At 47.1% G+C, this 18,621-nt stretch overlaps 1 protein-coding gene across 1 annotated transcript in view; it reads left to right on the top strand.

Moving 5' to 3' along the window:
* The window catches only part of LOC144175031 (mRNA turnover protein 4 homolog), a 64,683-nt gene that overhangs the window by 40,529 nt on the left and 5,533 nt on the right, over positions 1–18,621 (top strand). The window contains exon 6 of the mRNA XM_077704053.1: positions 6,787–6,863. Within this exon, the coding sequence (XP_077560179.1) occupies positions 6,787–6,863 (77 nt within the window). The remainder of the gene's footprint in view (positions 1–6,786; positions 6,864–18,621) is intronic.

The raw sequence follows: 18,621 nt of genomic DNA, 5'->3' as shown, positions 1-18,621 counted from the left end.
AGTGTTGTCTCATGCGCATAGCGACGTAATACCTCAATATCTTGGCTATAGCCTCATCCTTGTGCTCATTGCATGGGAAGGTGAGAGGAAAATTGTCCACAACGTGGTCAATTGTTGACCAAAAGATGTCACAGTCATTTCTGTTTGCTGAAAAATATCCTTCGATGCAGCGAAGCATCCCATAAAGGTGCGTGTGGGGGTGCGTGAGGCCTCCTCGCGTCTTGAAGAGTGTAAGGGACGCCTCCTGCCTTGTCACAGTTGCCACAAAAAGTGACTGCCAGCACTTTGTGCACGGCAGCAGTTCTGTCATTTTGCGACTTACAAATCCGGTTATATAGTACAAGATGGCGTTCACCACTTCGGTGCTGTCACACTCCTCTGCTATGACGTGGTCGCAATCCCACTCTTCTGTGTCGATTAGGCCATCTAGCTTTGCCTTTAAGCTGGTTCAGAATCGTCTCGTCAAATTTCTTGCTACTGAATGTGGCAGCTAAAGGCAGCTAAATCCAGCAGTGGCCTCTCTTGTCTTGCTTCGCAGTTCCTGAATGTAGGCGGCTCTAGGAGGCCGTACGCGGTGAGCATTCTGTACAGTTGAAGAAACGTCGGCATATCAGCGTGGTCGCTGTCACCTCCTGCTTGGCGGGATTTCCCAAAAAAATCGTTCGACGGGATGCTTATTAAATTGGCAGTAGGAACATATTTGAACCCACATTCTGTCGGCAGACGTTCTGTCAGATCCAATGTAGACAAGATGGTTGCCCTGAGGCCTTTGGCAGTTGATGGAGCAAGAAACATGTCCTTGATGATATCTCCAGACAATAGTTCCCGTTCCCATTCATCAAGTCACTGAAGCGATTCTATCATTACAGAAATGTCCTTGCTTCCTTTGCACACAGCCTCGCTAGGATGACGCCTGTTCATTGTGTCAAATAGGTCATTCACGCGTTCAGTAAGCGCGATGGTGCCTGCAGCCTCCGCCCCATCGAACACGTTGCGCTGTGTGTAGTATTTGACTGCCGAAGCCATAGACCAGCTGAACACTTGAGTTGCAAGTTTGACTCGCATTAGGTCCATGTTTGAGGGGTTTACTTGACGGCTTGTTATTTTGGGACAGACCTTCAAGCCACCTGTATTCTTCAAGTCTTCTTTGTAGACCGCAACATAAAACCACCATTTCACCCACTCCCCTTTTACTTTGAGCAGGCGCTGTCTCAGTAGTCTATTCCTGATGCACTTAAAGAGGTGCGGTACATCGGAGAACACATACGTACACCTTTCTGTCTTCAGGCATCGCATGTTCAAAGAAGTGCTTCGTTGCGCCAAGTTTGCCGCTGACGCCAAGACAGGTCCACATCTTCCTGTTGGTACTCGCTCCATCGCAAACGATGCCGTCAACGATCGCTCCTGCCTCTTCTAACAGGACAATAGCCTGCAGCACCAACTGGCTCAGCACCGTTCCTTTCGTCGCCCCTCTTGATGCGAATACTCCAATTGGTTGGGCGTAGTTTTCCCTGAAGGGGCAAAACATAAACACGAGGGCATGGTTGACCAAGGCAGATGTTTTGCCGTTACCATTACCGTTATCGACGAGCCCAATTTAGGTTAGCGTTCTCAACTCAACACATTTTCTTTCTGGTACTTTAATCTCGTCGAAGAAAAGCATACCATGCTTTTGGAACTTGCTTCGAGCTTATTTTTAAGGGCTGAAAAAAAAAAACAATTTAAAGTGAGCGTGGGAGCACAGGCATGCTGCTTTATACAATGGCTCGTACGGAACAAAACCCCTGCATCGGACAAGGCACAATTTAGCATAGGTCCCTTTCCAATTTTTCATACTGCTTTCTGCATTGCCTCATTCGATTATTCATTTGACATATCTTCCCGTTGCTGTGGCCCGCCATAGCTATGCCCCACTACGTTTCAAAAACAAATGGTGCTGACACTCCAGGGCAAAATAAAAATGAGAATAAATAAGCAAAGCTCTTAATGTGAGAACACACTGCATCTAGCTCCTAAACTCTACTGGAATATTTTCTTTTGACGGGCGTGATGGTGGGCAGAGCCAGTTAAGTCTTCAATTTCCCCCTTAATGAACACGGAAATTTGGTGAATGAGAATGGTAGGGGGTATCGAGTTATGTTCCATACTATTCAAGACTGGGTATTAAGAGCATTTGCAGAGCTCGAAAAAGCTCAAGGTGGCAAGGCTTTTGTAAAGCCCCATCAGTATTACTGTGGGTGGGAGCAAACTTGTCCACGTTCACTTCCAAAAGGTGGAGCTGGTCCTGAGAGATTTTTCTTGAGGTCGTTTTTTTTTTTTAGATGTAAAGAAGCAAGCACTTAGTGTGTTAAAACAGTATTGAAAAATTAGTACACGTGCTCCCCTGCACCCTTGAAAATGCCTTGGCAGGACCTTGAAAGTCCTTGAATATCTTTGAATTCTTGTTCGGACCCTGGAGCGCGCATTTTCGCAACCAAAATTTCACAGGCAGTTGTTCGTTGCAACAATTGTTGGACTCTGTGGACCAGTAATCCTGTTGACCAACTGCAGGCAGTGTTAATGTCTGCAATGTTCTGTGACATTCACAGTGATGTTTGCTGGTAAAATTAAATGCACGTGCATTGTAAGAAACTGTAAAAGTGCGTGCAAGCGGCCATTGAGCTCCTTGAAGATGCTCGATGATCCGGAATGCTTGAAAGCATGGGCTGTGGGCATTGGAGGCGACCAGAAGCCCGCTGTAAATTCGCGGTAAGCACTTCTCCCGCGATGTGATAAAGCGAGATAAGCGCTTCGATAAGCTCGGGGGCGAAGTACTTTCTGAAGTACCCGGAAAGACCGTAATCACTCTCTTTGACCGTTCCATGCGTGCTTCTTTCATGTCCAGCATCTCCGAGAAAGGAGAGGACTCATCGGGAAGTGTCCTCAAACGACTCCCAACACAACTCCAAGAAAATTAAGATTTTAAGTGTGCTTGACCAGCCAGGAACATCTACCACGGGGAACGTCATCACTGCAGCGGAAATCAGTCTGGCTTCAGTGGAGTTACACCACGTCTGAGCAGTCCCCATTGGTCAAAAACCGTCCCAAGCTTCATTCCCACCCCCATAGAAGCATTGCAGACCTGTAGAAAGAATGCAGCACTCTTCTTTCTGCTTGGAAGGGTGGGCAGTCATCTGAGCAGTGCATATTGCTTCGTAAATTCACCAAGGAGAGGGCTCTCACTTGGCCCAACTCGGGGAGGAATCAACAAGAGCGCAGTATGAAAATGAGTTCCTTAACAACTATACATAATGCTCACTGTGTTCAGACTGCTCAAGTCACTTAGATGTGGAAACTGCAAAGCACGACAAGAAGGGCTGCTGCTGGACTTAGTTGTCTCCCGAGCCACATTCAGGTGCGAAACGCGCGGCGTGTCACTTCTGAACCATTCCAAGGCGAGGGTTGACGGACTAATTGGCCTAGAAGAGTGGGGTTGCAACCACATTGTAGTACAGGATTACAACAGCACCGATGTGGCTGATGCCACCTTGTATTATGGGACCGGGTTTGTATGTCACAAAAGAATAAAATTGCTGCCCTGGACAAAGTGCAGGCAATTACTTACGTGGTAAATCTGATGAGGTCTAATGAGACCTCTCCTAAATGTGAGGTGAGGCCTTTGCGAGGTGCTTCACTGTGACCAAGATTATTTTTCAGTGAATAGCATAGCACAATTGAACGTGTCCTGGAAAATTTCACCTTCCATGTGATGGGCACAAGGATGAAGCTGTAGCCAAGTTATTGCGGCTTTACATAGTTGTGCGTGAGGCAACACTGTCTGAATGAAGCAAGGCACAGTGTGAAGGGGTCACACGGAAGAAAGAAGTAATCGAGACTTTGCACAAAATAAGCGTGTTGGCATCCTGTGTGCTAACTTATCTCTGTAGTCATACTTGTTTAAAATCCTGTGTAATATGTGTTGCATTCAGTGTATAATGGTAAGGTTTACCTGCGGTGTCGTACAATGTTTGAAGACTGTATTCTTTACGTACACATAGAAAATATTTATTTCCAATGGGCGGCGCGATTGAACTTCATTGCGTGTGTGTATTTTCAATGTTCCGAAGCAGCGCTGCAGAGAGTGGCACAGTAATAAGGTCCAGTGGAGGAGCTTTTTATAGAATGGGCGTTTCCTTCTTTTAACGAGGTCTGCTTTTGATGCCAAACTATGCAGCTACTTTCTCCTTCTGGAGTTGCACTGGGTGCGAATGTGTTCAATATACACCCAACGTGTTGCATCAGTACACTGTGGCGACGACAGTGGGAACTCAGTTTGCTTGTACTCGACTACGAGTCAGGCCAAGTCAGATGGTGATCACTGACGTGCTGCTGCCCAACACAGCCGTTGGTAGACGGATTGATTAAGGCACCAGCAGAGGTAACGGTTTCGCACTTTAGTTTCTAAAAAACTTTTTCTTGCATCTCATGTCAGTCAGTGTGGCGACGTTTTCGTGCACGCTCCCAGACTTCAGAATTTCACTTGCCTGATTGTTGGCTGTGGAAGCAGGCCGCAGTCACTTTGGGGGTATGAAAAGTTGGTGCTGAGCGCAAAGGGAGGTGCCGAGTATCTGCAAAGGATATTTAAAGGTAACTTTACCACATCAGCATTGTCTTGAAGTTGGGCGCTATGCAAGGTTGTTGTACTTAATGAGAGAAGTTTTGAGCAAGCTGATGCTTTGCAGTAAGCCGTTGTGGCTAATGTCGCTTTCTTGTGTTTCAAAAATAAAGTTCTGTTCTTTCGATTGTTGACGCAGAAGACATTGAATGTGGTGAACTTTGTTCATGGTTCTGACATATTTCTGGTGCTTGCAGCTAGGTACTAAATGAAGCAAATCCTTCTATTCACTACGACTGAACGTCAACTGCATGATTCGCATGCTACTGGCACAGGCGTTATTTCACTGTTTCAGCGTATGAAAGACTAAATGGTCACTGCTGAAATGAAAAGAAAGGGAGAGAGAATGAGGAGGACAAAAAGTTTCCTCACGTAATGAATGGACCACCCAACCCTTCACCATATTTTGCGAAAAAGGGCATTTGTTATCTGAGCAAAAAAAGTGGTGACATCACTTCATAAAATAGCTGGGGTCATGAATGTGAAAAAGTAGTAATATCAGTTTATAAGATAACTGGTGTCAAGAATGTGAAGAGTTGTGGGTGCGTAAGCCTGCCCTCTGTTCTGCGCAAGTTGTTTTCTCTGTACTAATAGTTATCCGAATAGGTGACACTCAAGGTTTTCATCAACCAAGAGTCCATGGCAGATTTAAAGAGACCGTGCAGACAAAATACAAGTTTGTTTTATTCAAAAGATTTCGTGTTTTGTGATGCCCCCAGCACTTTTCTGGAAACAAACAATGCTTTATGCACTGACAGATTAATCAATATAAGTTAAAATTTTGATTCTCCAGCCAAATTGTGTGTTTTCGTGACGTCTGCAATGATTTCATATGTGTTTGGGAGCCTTGTCTATTGTTAGTCAACCTAGATGGCGCCACCATACCGTGGCAGGCCATTTTCTCCTTTGTTTTTGACCGTATTTTGTACCTGGCTTGTTTTGGTTAAGGTAGAAAATAATCGTTTTGTGAAACATGGTGTTGCTCAACAAAGATGGTCACGTAAGACACTGTCACTTACGCCAATTGGCCAGTGTCATCTGAGACAACCCTGAAGCACCACAGTGCTGTGCAGCTAAAACAGAATACTGCGCGCAGTACCAACAGCTGCACGCCCTGGTACTTCTATGTTTGCGCGTACTTTTGTAACTTCCACTGTTTACCCCACCATTCTTACTGTTATAAAAAAAATGTGCCCTTAATTTAAGTGCACATAGTTCGTTCGGCAAGCTTAAAAGCCCTGCATAACTTGCGTTTGCTTTTGACGGCCTCAGCCAATTGCACAGCTGTCACATATGACATCATAAGTTCTGTTGTGGGAAATGAGCTAGTGAGTCGCATGGCCATTCCATTTTTCCTTATTATACAGCTTATTTGACCGAAGTTTACTTTAAAAGTGGGGTCACTATAATCCTGACGAGGCAATCTTTTGAATGAACCAAACTTGTGTTTTGTTTGCATGGCCCCTTTAATCCTTTAATAAGGGTTATGGGATGATGTTTGGCTTCGCATCATTACAGAGGTCAATAGGTGTTACAGAGGCTATGTGATGTTATAGAGACGTTGCCAGTCACTTTTTGGTGACGTCTGTATGACGTCACAGAATCTGGTTTGCGTGATTGGTGGCTGCCGGCATTCACTGCCAAGAAGCTTGACTGGGTGATAGTAGTTGGGGCCTCTAGTTCCATTTGATATAGTATACCACTAGAATGCCAGTCTGCAATTAACACACTGATGTAATCCTGGCCCATACTACGTCACTCCAGCCCATATTACGTCCCTGCAGGACAAAATTTAAAAGTTTTGTAGTATTTCTTGCTTTTTTTTTTTTATAAACGTCTTTTGTGGCTGTGATGGAGCTGGGTGAGTTGCCAAAAGCTAGTTTGTTCAAAATGAACAAAGCTGTACTTTGTATTCACGGCCCCTTTAAGTTGTCAGTGCCGAAATCCGCTGCAGCAAGTGGATGGCAGTGTGTGGAAGATAACGTGCCTTTTCTGCTGACAGTAGATATGTATTGCAGTGCTTTCGGAAATATATTACTGTCTATGAATCACATTTTAAATGAGGAGGTTTGTACTTTTATTTTACTTTTAGATGCACACGTGTGATTTTTGCCTCTTCCCCCTTCTTGCAGGTGTGGTGACCCTGCTGAAGGACCACGAGGTGTGCAAGGAAGGCGAGGTGCTGAAGCCCGAACAGGCCAGTATACTGGTGAGCAGAGCACCCCCATTCCACATCTCGCTCACAACAGTTTGGCTACAGTCAGTGCGTACTGAAGCCGCACATTTTGCCAGCAAAAGGGTTTTTTTTCTGCGCTTTTAGTCACTGTGTCTCCGTACCATCCCACTTGTCGGTGCTCCAAACATACCAACATGTTCAGTTGATTTTCTGAATTTCACTGGAAGCCACCTCCTATTTAGAAGAATCGCTTCGTGCACGATGTCGTCCCAGTAGGCCACAGAGCACTTGGCATGCGTCCTGTTGCAGTACACCCTCACAGAATGGCCCTCTCGTGCTGTGGTGTCTATGTGGGATACATAAGCAGGTGACTGAGCGAACGCCTGAAGGAAGACCCTCACTCCCTTCGAGTGATTAGGAGAGAGAGAGAGAGAGAGAAACAACTTTCACTGAGCCCATTTCAGGTGACGCTCGCAGGCGTCAGACGGGGTGGAACCCTATTCACGAGTCCCATATGAGTCCAATAGCTCCTGGCCCCTGGACGCGAGCTCTTGCTGCGTCGACAGGTCGGGGCTGGACATCAAGATCTCCCATCGCTCGGGTAGGGGGGGGAAGGGAAGGGGGAGGGAAGGTAGAGGATTCTTGAGCTCAGTACACTCCGCCAGTATGTGCGGCAGGGTGCCTTCCGTCTTTTTGCAGAACGGGCAGACGGGGTAGTGTTCTGCTGGGAACATCTTGTTCAATAAAGCTGGGTGCGCCAGTGACCCCGCTTGTGCGCGGCGCACTATTGTTTGTTGCTTGCGGTCGAGTTGCTGGTGCGGCACGGGAAGCCTGCACCTGGCGCTCCTGCACAGCGTGGTAATCTCGCGGTAGCTCGTGACTGGGTGCGGTAGCTCCGACTCGTCCTCGGCCCGGTCTGCTAGTTCGCGGGTGTAGTGGTCGGCAAGGGCGTTGCCTTCCACTGTCGAGTGTGCCGCGGTTTACACATGGACACAGGGAAGAGTACTTGACACACACAGCGCCCGTGTGTGTCAAGTACTCTTCCCTGTGTCCGTGTGTAAATCGCGCTGTCTTCTCCTAATCATGTTAAACCAACACGCCAAGATAGCCACGTTAGTGCATTCTCTTTGAGTGGACACAACATGGAGCTACTTAGCGATTCACTGCAGTGCTTGTGGGGACTGCAAATGAGTGGCGGCACTTTCTTTGAAGATTTTCTTTGGTGGTTTTTTTTTTTTTTTTTTTTTTTTTTTTTTTTTTTTTTTTTTTTTTTTACATGTTCGGTGTACAATAGGTTTTTTAGTTTTGTAGCCAGTAATCACATCTCTAGTCTTTCTTTTGTCCGTGTCTGCACAGTGCTTTCCGTCTGGATGTTTCAACTTATACCCTAGTTACACGGGCACACTTAACCATGGTTAAGCAAACTGCTGTTAGACAAAACTGCAGTTTGCTGCATCACACGACAGACGAAACTGTGGTTATCCTGATAACTAGGGGTGTGCGAATATCAATTTTTTAATTTCGAAGCGAATTCGAATAATAAAAACAAAGTTCGAATCGAATCGAATATTTTTCGAATATTTTTCGAATACGAATACTTATTGTTTTTTGTAAAATTAATGTTTTCACCATCTAAGAGACACAAAAACTGCAACTTTATTGCACAACAAATCACACAAAGTAAAATTAGGAAATACACAATACCATTGCACTGAACAGGTTAAGGTCTGCACTCACTTAAATGTTGACATGGAGAAAGATTAACTGCTCGACATGTTCGGGGAGCAGTGACAACCTCCTGCTCGTCACCACTTTACCAGATACCGAAAACAGCCGCTCACTTGAGACACTAGTAGCTGGCATGCTCGAGCCCGTGCACATTGCCGCGCGCTGATACAGTAAAATCTTGATGATACTAATCTCGCGGGACTGCGAAAAATATTCGTATCATCCGAAATTCGTATGAACCAACACAGACCAAAAAATTTAGCGCTGAAAAAAGTTTTCGTTTATTTCTTTTCCTACTTTCGCGTGAAGAAATTCGTGATTTTTTCTGCTTTTTTTAACCCCCGTGTCGCAAAGCATTCCTTTCTGGAGCACGTAAAGCTTCGCGCTCGTCTCCTCGCTCGCTGTGCCCAAGCTCGCTACGCGCCGCAACAGCCAAGCGTGAACCGCATGGTGCGTTTTTGCACGCGATTCGCTCGCCTCGGCTCTGCGAGCGCTGTATTTTCACGCCCACATCGACGATTTCGCGCCCACCTCGGTCAGAAAATGACGCACGACGCGCGCGGCAGAATGGAGGAGCCTGACTACTTGCGATGAGATCGAGAAAAAAGGAGGCTATGGATCGAGACAGCCGGCTTGGCTCCGCCGGAGATGGTTAGGCTTAGCACCCCGGCAAATATTTTATGGGCGCTTTCACTAGCGGCGCGGATGATGTTTTATAGTACCGTTTTCGCATGCATTATCAGCTCCTTTACCGCACAAGCAACTGCGTGTCTCCCTTGAGCAGGATTTTAAAGAGCGGTTAGAAGCGGTCGCACGAGCGCCCGTGCCACTTCGCGGCTCGAGCCGACGCCATGTTGACGCCGCCGGCCGCGCCGCGCGCAGCGTGGGGGTGGTTTCGCGGCGGTGTCAGCGCGTTGGGCGTGCGCAGAGCGTTTTCGCGAGCAGAAAACAACAGCCCGGCCGTTTCTGTAGAAAGAGTGACAAACAGGGGAGCGAGAGCCGTCACTTGCTCGTTCGGCAGTCGGGTGCCTCGCCGGCTCGTTCGTATCTTCCGGCGGGCCGCGCAGGTCCGTTCGTAACAGCCGAAATTTTTCCCATTGCAAGCGATGCAATTTAGCCGGGACTTTTCGGAAATTCGTATCATCCCGAAATTCGCACCCCCAGAATCGTATAATCGAGAGTCCACTGTAAATAAACACCAATACGAACACGCTCTGATTTTTTTAGTTTTGGGTAGTTCGAATATTTCGAACAATAAAAGTGTCGTTCGAATCGAATCGAATACCAAAAAATTCGAATCGAATATTCGAATTCTCGAATATTCGCACACCCTTACTGATAACCAATGTTAACGCAAACTGAGCTTGGCTACTCATTTCGGTCCCGTTAACCGTGACATAGCATCAAGTCAGTTTGGGCGCATCAGTGGATGTGGGAAAAAAAAAAAAGATCACCTGGCGTGCAAAGAAGACAAAGGCCCCCCTCACAGAGCCAAAATAACGGGCGCCCCACTGCTGGCCCCAAGAGGAGCTTGCATTCCTTGCATCGTTCTCGCAGTCAGCGCGACTGCGCGTGACCACGACTGAACTGAAAGCTGCGGCTCATTTCCCAATCCATCCGGTCAACTAGTACGGCAATAGCTGTGCTAAATTTGTAAATTCTGCGCGTTGTTTGCGAGAAATGGATAATTCAGGAAATCATGAGGCGTTTTCAGCACTCTGCAACTCCAAGCTGTGCTGATGCACAGCTCCGAGTTGCACTCACCTTGATAACAGGCTGGCTTGCGGCGCTAGATGTGTGTGGCTCGCAAATCACCACACGGAGGAGCGCAGATAGGTTGACTAAAAGGGTTCAACTTAAACTGGGGACGACTCAGCGGGCAATGGAGCGGAAAATGATAGGTGTAACATTGAGAGACAGGAAGAGAGTGGAGGTGGTCAGTGAACAAACGCCTGTTAAGGACATATTAGTAGAAATTAAGAAGAATAAATCGACGTGGGCAGGCCATGTAGTGCAGAGGCAAGATAGCCGTTGGTCATTAGGGGTAACGGAGTGGATCCCTGGAGAGGCAAGCGTGGCAGGAGGCAGAAGAAGGTTAGGTGGGCAGATGAGATCAAGAAGTTTGCGGGGATAAAATGGTCGCAGTTAGCACAGAACTGGGGTAATTGGAGATCCATGGGAGAGGCCTTTGCCCTACAGTGGGTGTAGACAGGTTGATGATGATGAGGAGGAAATGTGCAGATTAAAATGCAGCCAACCATCTGGGGAGAGGTAGTCGAGAATGTAGGTGCTGGAGCATTTAGCACACGCTTGTATACTTGGGTACAAGTTAAGAGAGGCCATATCTCATGCAGTGTGTCGCTCTGCCCAAGTAAGGGACCTGGATGTCAATGCACGTGCCCATTGTGAAAGGAGAGTGCACTTAATGTGTGACATTATCTGCTTTTTCTGAAGTAGTGCGGTTGTCATCGCTGCAGTGATTTATAAATGGATTATATCTGAAAATAACAAAGACGACTCGTGTGAAGTTTAAAATACTTGCGGTAACGCACTCTGTGCCACTCGGAGGAACAGCCGCCCGCGGCGATGAGGTGCAGGGACAACTGATTCTTTTGTTGTCTGTATGGCTAGGTTGGCTTTTTGTGCATGTAAGTGCTAACAGGCAGTGGCATTCGTAGGATTATCTCCAGGGTTTGGTATAAAGGTTGTGTGTAAAACTGTATTTGCTCGGTACCATTGTTTGGCCATGGCGAGGTTTATTCCAGTCCGGGAAGTGGTATTTCCAGCAATTCCACTCCCTCTAACTCCCTGGAGTGCAAAAGTTTTGCCCATTCACAAGTCAAGAGTGGCTGATCAGAACTGTTCCCTTCCATGAATTCTGCTGTAGGAAATGCTTGCAGCGGATATGCGACAGAAGTTATAAAAACAAATGCCTTTTGTCTTTAGAAATGTCAAGAAGAGTGCAGGCAGTGTTTGTAAACTTTTTTCTTGGGCGTTTACTCTTTTGCTAAAGAAGGAAACTACGAGTGAGAGGCTATTTAGTGTGCGCTTTTAAGTAAGTTCAGGGAAGTAATGATGTTGCAGAGGTTGTTGTTTAATTCAGTAAAATATTTTGGTTCCCATTTTTTATTCTCAGTTGTTGTGGCCCATTCAACTCATACAAGCTTCTGCCAAACCCCCCATATCATTCAACTAGGCTGTAAACAAAGGCTTGTAGGAAAGCCCGTAGGAAAGCATAAAACCAGCTACAACGAACTCCACTTCCAACGAAATATTTCCAATTCCCCATCAGTTAGCCATAGAAGTCAATGCAACAAAGTACTCGCCACAACGAAATTTTCGCTCATGGGGGCTGGGCTTGAGCATTTATTTTACAGGAAAGTAAGCGTAACGCCAGCTATCTGTAACTTTTTGTACATTCAGGATGCTTAGTTTCGCCGAAAGCGTGCGCCGTGCGCCCACACCACCACCCAATATAAAACTCGTAGGTGGACGCCATTGTTTGGTGATGATAACGATTTGACTGGCTGTCTTTACATGAGGCGCAGGCCCGGTTCTCCAAGCCAGAGCTACGGCCAATCCGTATCCAGTTGAAATCACGCGAATGTGCTCTGCTGCTGACGCGGCGCCATCATGTACGCATTGTGAGCAGCTGTCCTTGCAGTTTTCCTTTCACAATTCTTCAAAATCAAAAGCAAAAATAATGGTTTTGTGTTTAGTCTTGTGGACCTGCTCTCTACGGCATGCCAAGGAATGAGGCACACTGCGGTTGCGTGCAAGAGAAACTCTTTACTCACATGGAGCTCATTCTCAGTCCTCGTCCGGACACACACCGACACCAGCACCAAAACACTCTGCGTCTCGACCCCCAGTCCCTGCGCGCGGTTCTTCTTCACCACCGCCCACTCCTTCACCTCTTTGCCCGCTGCCCCGTGCCCACCAGCGCCATCCCTCGGGTGCCGACGTCTCCAAGTCTTGCGGCCCGGTACCGCACGGCAGGCGAGGAGGGCGAGGGAAGGGGGCCCAAGGCGAGGGGCCCCGAGCAACGCCCTCCAGCCCAGAAGGCATTGCACCAAGGCGCCCCCCACAGTCTTGAACCCGCGGCATCTTTTCTTAGTCGCAAGCGCGTGGTGGCGTTAAATGCAAGTGCGCGCGGCTTGCCTGCCAAAGTCAGTTGCTGCCGTTCCCAGTCGGAGGATAACGGCAATGCTCCTGCCACAAGCGAGAGGGGGCTTCCAACGGCCTAGCAGCTGTTTGCCAGTAATCAGCTCGGTGGACACACCTTGTTGTACAGTATTACGTTTTGCGCCTGCATTTCTTCACCCCTCTCCCCGTCCGTAACGCACTTTTTTCGTGCAGGTAAAAAACAGATAACCGTTGGTATAAACACGCTATTGTGCGTTACTTCTTTTTTCTAAACATTGTATTACACTGGCAATTATGCGGCAATATATGGGGCTATTTTTTTTTCCTTTCCATGGTGTGTTGGGGCACATTTCACTGCAATGAATTTTCGCTTCAACAAAATTTTTCGCACGTCTCGTCAATTTCGTTGCAGTGAGATTCGACTGTATTCGCAAGCATAAGCTTCTCAAAGGAATAATCCGAGGATATGATTCTTTTGGCAGTGGCAATTAGAGATGCTGTAGAAAACGCCCTTTTTACGTCTGCCAGTGTCGTGCTGTCTCGACAAAAACATTTTTTGTGACACAAAAATAAGTTCAGGTGTCAGGTGCGTTCGTTGAGAAATTTAGAGGCGTCACTTCATCATTGCATGTAGGTTCCGAGAGGTGTGGCGGAAGTTCTACTACAAACACCCAAGGCTCGTTTTTGTGTCAGACCATCCCAGTCTCTAATAGTTTTATAGGGGCCGTGAAGGTGAAAGACAACTTCGTTTATTGTGAAAGAACTAGCCTTTGGTAACTCACTCAGCTCTTTTCCAGCCATACAAGATGTTCTTAAGCCACAAAAAATGTAACACATAACGAAAAATTTTCAAATTTTGTGCTGCAGTGTCGTAATATGGGCCAGGACTAAAAACACTGTTGTTAGTATGTTATCAGGACAGAGTGGTATTTTAATTAAACCAGACTTTTATTGTCGTCACAGCCCCTTTAAGCATGGCCTTCTTTTGAACAGTGCCGGTGGGAACCTGGTGTCCCAGTAGCGGTGGTGGAATTAGCGCGGAAAAAGCAGATTGCATTTCTTGAGTGGTAGCACTTGAGTTACGAGCTCTTGGATCGTGGGTTGAGTGGCGTTGCTACTAAAAACACCAAGTCGCTCCGAGCACTGGGGCAGGGCCCCTCAGTGCTTTTCTGGAGATCGTTCGTCACAGTTTGCCTGCAAAGGAACGTGTCTCTGCTGAGGATAGCAGAAATGATGACTCCAGTGTTCCAGAGAGCTGGGTGCAAAGGCAGTGCAGTCTCATGCCTTTAAGAATTTTGGTTTATTTGCTCATTTATTCAGAGTACACCTAGAGGTACTCTGTCTTTTCCGTTATTCCTTCGTTATTGTTTACCCCATCCCGACAGCGAGAATGCCTCCATTGTTCAGGGCACATCATTGCTCAGAACGTGGGGAGGGGGACCTGTAAAAATACACCTTCTATCTCGATGTAACAAATTGAAAAGTGATCGACAAAAATTTGCACGTGCTCTCAGTAACGTCGCTGCCATTTCATTTTTCTCTGAAGCCCGGAAACCTTGTTCAGGGGAAGCTTTTCGTTCAACGTTGTAGCCTGGCTGAGCAACTCGCATTTCAGTGAAGGACAAATGCAGTGTTCTGGATACCTGAAGGCGACGTGTTTCACTGAAATTACTACCGTTCAATAGTGTGAGTAAGCATGCGAAACTCACCAGAGTGAGTTTCTTGGGGCCTTTCATTGAGGGATCTGAAATGGGTCTATTTTGCTGCCCACCATCGTGAGGACAGTTTTGTTCAATACAGCCTTTCCCTGGGCAGCTGCAGAGCTAGAGCCAGCACTTGCGACTGCCTGAACTTTCGGCTGTTTCGGCATTGCGTTTCTAGCCACTTTCAAGCACCTAGCGTGGGTGAAAGAGCAGGTAACAGATTTGCTGTCCGCCGTGAGCACTGTACAATAGGCCGCGAAAGCATCAGTTTGAGTGGCGTGGTTGTGTGATAATGGAACTGTTTCATGGCACGCATTGTTGTCGCTTGTGGGAAAAAAACAAAAATGTCTGCAAAAGATCCAGCAGGTGTGCTTACTTGGCACTGGGAATCAGTCAGGATTCGAGCATACAGGCAAAGGTCTCAGCGCTTCTGATTTGCACCATCGTTCAAATCAAAGAGTACATTTTGGCAAGATGCAGAATCTCTGGAAAACTCCCCAGGAATCCTCAAAGTTGAGAAAAACGGTTGTTTTGCAGTGATCTGGCTGCAGCGGGGCTACCTTTTCATGTTGGACAAAGTTGGCTTGGGGAGAGGCTAGACATCGCGAAGGGGCAAGTTTGGTTCGTTATTAAAAAGACTGCTTTGTCACGCTAAAAATAACACCACCTTTATCGCAAACTTCAGGCAAACAGCTGTACAGTAAAAGCTTGTTAATTCTAACTTGAAGGGGGGACCATAAAATTGTTCGAATTGGCGGGCGGGCGCGAGAATGAATGGACATCGCGCCACACTGCGCGGGCAGAACACAACGAGGCCACATCTGGACTCATTATCGCCGATTAGGCGCTACTACACATTTATTGCGCACGCCACGTGATCACAGGCATAGACAAGCGACCGTGGCACAAAGAAAACCTGCGATGGCACGCACCGTTGTAGTGAAATAAGCTATCGCAGCAGCGTAGCAAGTGCTCTGCGCTGTTATTTTTTCTGTTTCCTTGTGTTGCATCTCGGGTAAATTTGGTTTGCTTTGGATTTGCAACACATTGTAATTACTCTGTGTTGACTTCTTCTGCGAGGAGCAGTGAAAACCAGGGGATATCCAGTTTGAATTAACCGTTCTGGATACCGACGTGTTCAAATTATTGGGAGTTTTCCGCCATTGAAATACACAGGGCCGTGCCTGGACCAGGGTGTCAGTTCGAATTGGTAACCAAGTTTGAATTAACGAACTTTTACTGTAGCAGCAGCGACTCCCAGCCAGCCACTTTCTGGTGATTTCTCTCTAACGTCACAGGATATTGCTTGTGTGATCGGTGGCGACCGACCTCAAGCTACCACCAAGAAGCATGACTGGGTGACTTTAGTGGGGCCTGCAGTTCCGTTTTACTGTATCACTTGAATGCTAACTTACAATTAATGCATCACTCCTGTCCATGTCATGTCACTGTAGCGCGAAATTTGAGTTTTTCAATATCTCTCAAAATCCCGGGCCATCTCCACTAACGTGAAAGTTGGGGAGGCGCAAAGCATGCAACGTATAAGTGTATTCTTGGTGCCTTGGCGTTTTTGCCAACGGAGATGAATCCGTTGGGGGGGGGGTACAGGTATACAGCTTTGCTGTAAAAGTCTCTTGTCTTTGTAGCGCGAAGCTCTGTAGTGCGAGGCGTACACGAGTGTCCCGGTGTTGTTTTAGTACACGTTATGTTCTAGCGCAAGGCGTAAATGTGTTCACCAGTGTTTTAGTACTGTGACTACATGAGACGACGGTTACGACAACAGGAGATGCCAACAGCTTCAGCCCCTAAAAAAATGCCTTTCATGGCTTGAATATGGACTTGGTTGAGCTACCAAGGGCTAATTTATTTCAGATTGGGCAACGTTGTCTTAATGGTCCCTTCACGTTGTGTTGCAAGCCTTTCCTACTCTTCTCGTCCTCCGTGGATCGTTGTAGCATGTGCGGGCTGCTTCCGACAGCTTTCCTTCTTCAGCATGGAGAGAACATTTCAACACACCTCCCTCCTTCACAGACCTCAAGAATCTGAGAGTATGGAGAATGTTCTGTAGATCTTGGCACTGTCCGCAAAAAATCATTATGGGGATCCAAAGATGTAGCAAGAAAGTGATCAGAAATGCCCCTGAAGTTTTACGTGCTGTACTGCTCGGAGAAAGCTTCCAAATTTATTGCAGCAAGCAGCACACAAATATCTTCAGATGTCGAGGGCAGTGGCCAGGATGTCAGGGGCAGTTTCTTCTCCCATCTCCCCTATAGAAGGCCTTGCCCTCAAACAACATTGACATGGAAGGGAAACTACCTGCTCCTGTGTGGGAGGTGAACGTAAATGTTGTTTGGGTCGGTAGAGGAATGCAGCAATGCCTTTTAGGTCTGTACTTAAAGGCATTGCTGGTCTCTACCTGAAAGTCTGTGGGTCTCTACCTAAAAGGCATTGTAGCAGGTTGTATACCAGAGGTACAGTGCACTAGAAGAGAGAGGTGTGTCATTCGGGGCCGATTAGGGCGGTCCCTTTTGCGATGAAAATTCCTGCTGAAGAACTCCTGTTGTAAGCAGAGCAGCGCCCCTGGCGGCCACTGCTTACCAGTTGGTTTCACAAGCTTTGTTTGTTAAATTGATCCTTATTTATTGCCATAAATAGTCTTGTTTCTTCATTTCGTGACAGTTTTATAAAACCCGCCAAATAACTGTTTAGTTTGATTCAAAAACGATAAGGTGGCGCTGGCTGCCACAGGAGTTGTCCCGGGAACACCTGCTGCTCCATCCAATTTTTTTCATCGCAAAAGGGACCCACGCTGTCCATCGGTTTTTCCCCTGCACGACACACACCTTACCTTCTAGTACACTGTACCAGAGGTGCAATGTCTCCTTTAGGTATTAGTTTGTTTAATTTATCGTCTGAGGCATTGGGGGTAGGTAGGTTGTATGCAAAAAGTGAAAGTGGGGGAAACAACAGAATTACAGATTTTGACTCCTAATAAAACGATTGAATAACGTAGTACCAAGCTGTGAGAATCGTTTGCGGCCGTACTCGTACGCACCATGGTGGCTCAGTGGCTAAGGCGTTGTGCTGCTGAGCCCAAGGACGTGGGTTTGATCTCGGCTGCTTTTCTGATGAAGGCGGAAAGTGAAATTTCCAAATTCCCAATGCCCGCCACACACCTGTGTGTTGGAAATTGGGCGCACGTTAAAGATCCTCCCCGAGTGGTTGAAATTAATCCAAAGCCTTCCACTATGGCGCACCTCGTCGCCCAGATATAGCTTCAGCGTGTTACGCTCCTTAAAATTTGTATTTTTTGAACATTCAAGGTGATTCGGGGTTTTGACCATGTTACCTCAGTTGCTGCCATTTCGTGGCGTCGGATCTAAGAATAGTGCCCACAGAACAATGACCGGTAGTTTTGTTTCGTGCAACATTGTCCAGACTTCGTGTCGACGATCGGTGCGAGACGAAGGGGACAATGCAAACAAAGGCTGAGAGAATGAACGGTGCTTCAAGGACTGATATCTTTCATTGCACTCTGATTGCCGAGGTTTGAAGGGGGTTGAAGCAGTACGGTGTTTACTCAAATCTAGGCCGCCCTCGGTTCTAGGTTGACCCCCGAAATTCGGAAGGTCAGAAAATAAAAAAAGCTTACCTCGAATGTAAGCCGAACGAAAAAAAGGCACTGGACTGAGACTAGAACGTGCACTTTATTACGCTTGCGGCGCTTGTCGTAACATCGAAAGCACCGCTCGTCCAACCATTCCTGTGGGCTCGTACGACGACATTCTTAGGAGAAGCCTTCCCGGCTGGAAGTACCTTCCTCTTCGTACCTTACCTTCCGCCAATCGCTGTGCGACACAGTATCACGTTGGTGAGCTGCTTGTCGTAGCTTGCAGTTTTGACTTCCACTTCTTCCGCACCCTTCTCATTCACGGTGTAGGCACAGGCATGTCAAAATACACCGGCATCTGGTTAGGGTTAACGATCTGGTCCAGTCTGCACTTCTTTTTCAGTCACCGCTTGATGACAAAGTGCTGGAATGCAACTAGCTTCTCCTCGAAGTCGGAGTAGCTTTTGGCACACAGACATCCACCGTCGCAGGCTTCAACCCGAAACGCTTCATAAAACGAGTGACCCAGCCCCTGCTGGCCTTGAACTGAGTCCGCGCGACGCCTCGAATGTTTGCAATCTCCCTCGCCTTCGCCTGAATTATT

The sequence above is a fragment of the Haemaphysalis longicornis genome, unplaced genomic scaffold (genome assembly GCF_048455015.1).
Source record: "Haemaphysalis longicornis isolate Haplotype H1 unplaced genomic scaffold, Haemaphysalis longicornis Haplotype H1 scaffold_3, whole genome shotgun sequence".
In the NCBI taxonomy this organism is placed as follows: Eukaryota; Metazoa; Arthropoda; class Arachnida; order Ixodida; family Ixodidae; genus Haemaphysalis; species Haemaphysalis longicornis.
The sequence above is the reverse complement of the archived record's forward strand: the minus strand, read 5'-3'. Positions and strand labels throughout refer to the sequence as shown.